The sequence below is a fragment of the Carlito syrichta genome, unplaced genomic scaffold (genome assembly GCF_000164805.1).
Source record: "Carlito syrichta isolate Samal-C Ts95f unplaced genomic scaffold, Tarsius_syrichta-2.0.1 Scaffold312243, whole genome shotgun sequence".
NCBI classification, from domain to species: domain Eukaryota; kingdom Metazoa; phylum Chordata; class Mammalia; order Primates; family Tarsiidae; genus Carlito; species Carlito syrichta.
In genome coordinates, this window is record NW_007256339.1 from 412,018 (window position 1) to 417,778 (window position 5,761).

Consider the following 5,761-nt stretch of genomic DNA (forward strand, 5'->3'; position numbering starts at 1 on the left):
CTCATCTCTACAGTAAATAAAAAATCAGCCGGGCGTGGTAGCGCGCGCCTGTAGTTCCAGCTACTTGGAAGGCTGAGATGGAAGGATCGCCGGGCCCAGAGGGTCGATGCTGTGGTGTTTGGGAGCGGCCACGGCACTCCAGTCTGGGCGACGGAGTGAAACTCCAACTCAAAAAAAAAAACGAACTCAAAATGGGTCATAGACCGGAATGTAAGAGCTCAAACTATGACACTCTTGGAGGAAAACACAGGAGTAAAACTTTGTAGCCTGAGTTAAACAATGGTTTGTTAGATATGATGCCAAAAGCACAAACAAAAGAAAAAATGGATACATTGGACTGTGGCAAAAAAGTTTTGTGCTGAAAACAATAACTCAAGTGAAAGACAACCCATAGAATGGGAGAAAATATTCACAAATGATATCGCTGATAAAGGACTTTATGTAGAATAGATGAAGAAATTTTGAAATTCAGTAATAAAAGACAAATAATCTAATTTTAAAATGGGCAAAGGATTTGTGAGTGTGTGTTGTTTGTGTGTTTGGGGCTGAAACCAAGGAATGAACCAATGGTCAGGGATTTGAATAGACTTTTGTGTGTTTGTTTGTCTGTTTTTTTGAGTTGGAGTCTTATTTTGCCACTTGTGCTGGAGTGCAGTGGCAAGACCACGGCTCACTGCAATCATGACCTCCTGAACTCAAGGTGATCCTTCTGCCTCAGACTTTTTAAGGAGCTGGAACTACAGGCTCACACCACCGTGGCCAGCTAGGATTTGAACAGCCATTTCTTCAAAGAAGATCTATAAATGTCCAATAAACACATGAAAAGATACTGAACATCATTAATCAATAGGGAAAATGTAAGTCAAAACCACAACCAGAGCAATTCACACTCACTGGGATGGCTATAACCAAAAAGACAGGCTGGGCGTGGTGGCTTACACCTATAATCCCAGCACTTTGGGAGGCGGAGACAAGAGGATTGCCTGAGTCCAGGGGTTTGAGACCAGCCTGGGCAATTTGGTGAGACCTTGCCTCAACAATCAATAAAAAATTAGTTGGGTATGGTGGCGCGCATCTGTGTTTCCAGCTACTTGGAAGGCTGAGGCGGGAGGATCACCTGAGCCCAGCAGGTTGAGGCTGCGGTAACCGTAAGCATGTCGCTGTGCTTCAGCCTTGATGACAGAGTAAGACTCAGACTCAAAACAAACACAAAAACAAAAGCCACAAAAGACAGAAAAGAACAAGTATTGACAAGGATGTGGAAAAACGGGAACTGTCACATAATGCTGATGGGAATGTTAAATAGTACAGTCACTTTGGAAAGCGGTTTGTCAGTTCTTCCAAAAGTTAAACATAGTTACTACCAAGGGTGCCAAACAAACACACAAAAAATGCCTACACATTTTAAGAGATGTTTGCCGTAATTAGAAGTGTCTGGACATTGATGGTAACCACTTTGAGCACCTCTTGTAATTGCAGAAGTCAAATGTGACTTATTCATCTCATTGCGTATTACAATTTTAATACAGCTTTTTCCCTTTCTTAAAGTATGTATACATGCCAGGTGTGGTGGCTCATGCCTGTAATCCCAGGCCCAGCACTTTGGGAGACTGAGGTGAGAGGATTGCCTGAGCCCAGGGTTCAAGACTACCCGGGGCAACTTGGCGAGACCTCGTCTCTAAAATAAATCAAAAAATTAGCTGGGCGTGGTGGTGTGTGCCTGTAGGTCCAGCTACTTGGAAGGCTGAGGTGGAAGGATCGCCTGAGTACTGCAGGTTGAGGCTGTGATGGCCATGAGTGTGCCACTGCACTCCAACCTGGATGATAGTGAGACCCTGACTTAAAAAAGAAAAATAAGCAAGGGTTTACATTTTTTTGGTACCCTCTGTATATGATCCAGGAATTCTACCCTAGGTAGAGAAGTGAAAACCTATGTCTAGACGAAAGCTCATACACAAATGCTTACAGCAGCATTATTCACGATAGCCAAAAAAGCAGAAACAACCCCCAATCCATCAACTGATGACTGGACAAATAAAATGCGGTGTATTCATGTTATGGGGTGTTATTCAGCAATCAAAAGGAATGAAGCAAATACCTGAATGAAACTTGAAGACTTATGCTAAGTAAAAGAAGCCAGCCCCAGAAGACCATATATTTTATTATTCCATTCAAATGAAAATGGATGGAATCAGGAAGTTTATAGAAGCACAACATTGGCTGAGCTTGGTGGCTCACACCTATAATCCCAACACTTTGAAAGGCCAAGTTGGGAGGACCACTTGTGTCCAGGAGTTCAAAACCAGCCTGGGAGCCGGGCTCGGTGGTTCAAGCCTGTAATCCCGTGCCTGGGGAGGCTGAGGTGAGTGAATTGCCTGAGCCCGCGGGGTTCGAGACCCGCCTGGGCAACTTGGTGAGACCTCATCTCTACAATAAATCAAAAACCAGCCGGGCATGCTAGCGTGCGCCTGTAGTTTCGGCTACTCGGAAGGCTGAGGCGGAAGGATCGTCCGAGCCCGGCAGGTCGAGGTTGCGGTGGCCGGGAGTGGCCATTGCACTCCAGTCTGGGCGGCAGAGTGAGACTCCAACTCAAAACAAACAAACAAACAAACAAAAAAAACCCCAGCCTGGGAAACATAGTGAGACCTTGTCTCTAGGAAAAAGTTAAAAAAATTAGCCGGGCATATTGGCAGACACCTGTAGTCCCAGCTACTTGGGGAGGCTGAGGCAGAAGGATCAATTGAGCCCAGGAGGTTGAGGCTTTGGTGAACGGTGATTGTGCCATTGTACTTCAGCCTGGGCAACAGAATGAGACCCTGACTCAGACAACAACAATGACAACACAAAGCTGTTTTTTGCTTGTGTGTTTTCAAATCAGTGAGGAAGGGGAGTAAACAGGTACACAGAAATAGGATCAGCCCAGGTTGGTAAGTGTTGGGGCCGAGAGACGGGTGCGTGGGAATTCACAGCACTCTAGCTCTGCCTGCTTTTGGGCTCTTCTGAAATAAAAAGTTAGACACTATTCCCTAGACTTCTCAGAGGTGCTTACCCAAATGGTCCCTGGCCTCCTCCAGTTCATGGGCCCAGAAAAGGCCATCTGTCCTCTAGATGGGGAGTGTTGTGCCCATAGTGGCAGCATTCCCTATCTCTCTGTGCCCCTGAGTACTCTGCACTGCTCATGGGCAGCTCAGCCAGCCTCTGCCATGACCTCTGGCCAGCAGTGGGCCTCTGGCAGGGCTGTGACCCTCCCTGACCCCTCCAGGCCAACCCCCTCTCTTGTCTCCTCCTCCCTTCCAGCTGGTAGGGAAGAGCAATCTACCTGTCAGGACTGCTGTCAGAGTGGAGCCCACAGCAGAGCAGGAGGGACCCCCGTGGCTGGCTCTCTCCTCTGCCCCTCAGCCCTTTTTTCCCAAAGACTCGCCTGGAGGGGGAAGCACAGGCCCAGCCTCACATACCACCTAGGCCCCTGGCTCTCTCGCAGTCACACCCCACCGCGCAGCCTGGCCTCTCTGCTCAGTATCTTCCTCCCTCATGGTGCCTTCCTGGCTCTGCTTCCTGCCAGCCTCTGTCCAGCAATCTCAGTCCCAGGAAAGGCCTGAGTGTTTCTGACTCTAAGGGAAGCTGAGTACCTCCCTGCAAGGGCTCCTAATTCTCAAGCAAATCAAGGGATGTGTGTCTGGGCACTTGCCCTGAAGATTTGCCAACAGTTAGGAAGCCCTGGAGAGGTTCTGGAATGTTCTGCAACAGTGATGAGCAGGTCCACTGAGTCAGGTGGACCTGCCTGATGGCTCATACCTGTCTTGTCCCTAACTCAGACAAAATCCAGAGCCATGGAGTTTGGTATGAAATATGAAGGGTGGCCTAGGGGAGAAGGCACAGGAGGAGGCAGGGGCTCCAGGACTCATGGCAGGAACGGAATTGCCAGGATCTGGCAGCAAGTGTGAGCATCAAGGAGAAGATTTCCAGGTTGCAGGACCAGGAAAAAGGTGACATCCTCAGCCAGGATAGAAAATCAAAGAAGACCAAGCTGGAGTGTGACTGTGGAAATGGAAGTGGCTGTGCATCCTTGGTGGGTGTGAAGGGACAGAGCTGGAGTGGAGGGTTCAGGTGAGGCGAGCCAGCGATGCTGACGAAGAAGTCACTAGACGTAGCATCTACATCCAGGGCTCGAAGAGAAGGTGACCTTCTAACCCAGGCCCCATTGACACCTGCTGTCTATAGCCTAGATTATGCCTGTTGTCCTGGCTGGGTGGGAGGCAGTTAGCACCTTCTATACTCTCAAAAGTGCTCCAGTTAGGGTGACACAGGGTCACCCTAAGAATAGACCCTGCAGGGCAGGAAGGGACAAGTGATTGTAAGACAGGACCCTTGTCATTCACTTGCTTCTTTCTGCCTCCTGACCCTCCTGCCTCTGCCATGTTTCTCTTTTCCACGTCCCTGGGAAAGAACCCACTCCACCCCTAGAGACCCAGAGGAGTTTGAGGAGTCTGTCTGGGCTACCCTGAGTCACTAGGGTGGCTGGGGGAAAAGCCTGCGGGCAGCTCCTCCTCCCCGTGGACTCCATCGGGAGGCCAGCGTGGGCCAGGTGGGAAGAGGCCTTAGCAGGGGCTAGCAGGCAGGGGCCTGCCTTCTAGTCACAGCTCTGCTTCTTTCCTGCCATGTGACCCTGGAGCAAAGCATTTCCGCTCCTGAGGTCTCAGTTTTCTTTCTCTGCAACAGATGGAGGCCAGGAGTGGTGGTTCATGCCTGTAATCCCAGCACGTTGGGAGGCCGGGGTAGGAGGGTCGCTTAAGCCCAGGAGTTCTAGACTAGTCTGGGCAATGTAGTGAGACCTCATCTCTACAAAAAAAATAAAAATTTTAGCCAGGCATGGTGGCGTGCCTGCAGTCCCAGCTACTTGGGAGGCTGAGGTGGAAGGACACCAAAGCCCAGGAAGTGGAGGCTGGGATGAACCGTGATTATACCACTGCACTCCAGCCTGGGGACAGAATGAGACTCCGAGTCAAAACACACAAACAAACAGACGGAGATTGAACTTGTGCTTTGAAATGTCTCTTTCCGCTGAGAAGGTGAGTTCATTTTACTTCTCGTGGGGCCGCCTATACGGCACCAGGCGTCGATCACCTCAGAGGGGAGGGTTTTGCGTGTACGTGTGTGTAGGTAACTCCTGAGGGAGCCGAGGGTGAGGACTAGCGTCCACAAAGCCCGCTAGGACCGGCACGGGGTTCAAGGCCCCCTGGGCGGCCCCACGGCCCCTCGAGGCCAGCCTGTCCCGCGACAGGCCCGCACCAGCCCCAGATCACCGACAGAGGGCGCCGCAGACACGAGGGCGAGGGCGGGGTCCTCGGCCGGGTGGAGCCCCCGGGTGGAGTCCAGAGGAGTTGGAAGGCAGAGGTGAGGCGAGCAGAAAGGGAAGAGCAAATTAGAGGTAATGAGAGAAGGGACGGCGTCCCGTACCGGCCTGGGAGAGAGGACTCCACCACCGCTTGCGTGCCCGAGCCTCAGTTTCCTCCTTTACAGCACGGATGCGCTCGCACGCCGCGTGCTGCGCAAGCGCTGGGGCTTTCTGGGCCCGGGAACCCGCAGCGTGCGCTCGGGGACGGGTGGGGCGCGGGGCGATGCTGGGCTGTAGCACTTGGGGTCAACTCGGGCTCAAGTCCTGGCTGCCGCCCGAGCTCTGCGCCTCGGTTTGCTCATCGGCGCAACGGGGTGGAAGAGGCCGCCTCGCCCGGTGAGGCCGAGGTGATCGGTGCCCCGGAGG

General features: G+C 51.7%; 1 protein-coding gene across 1 annotated transcript in view; it reads left to right on the forward strand.

Moving 5' to 3' along the window:
- The first annotated feature begins 4,123 nt into the window (after nt 1-4,123).
- The window catches only part of LOC103272353 (GRB2-associated and regulator of MAPK protein 2), a 15,330-nt gene continuing 13,692 nt past the window's right edge, over nt 4,124-5,761 (forward strand). Inside the window, exons 1-2 of the mRNA XM_021718492.1 lie at nt 4,124-4,178; nt 5,282-5,742. Coding sequence (XP_021574167.1) covers nt 4,124-4,178; nt 5,282-5,742 — 516 coding nt within the window. The remainder of the gene's footprint in view (nt 4,179-5,281; nt 5,743-5,761) is intronic.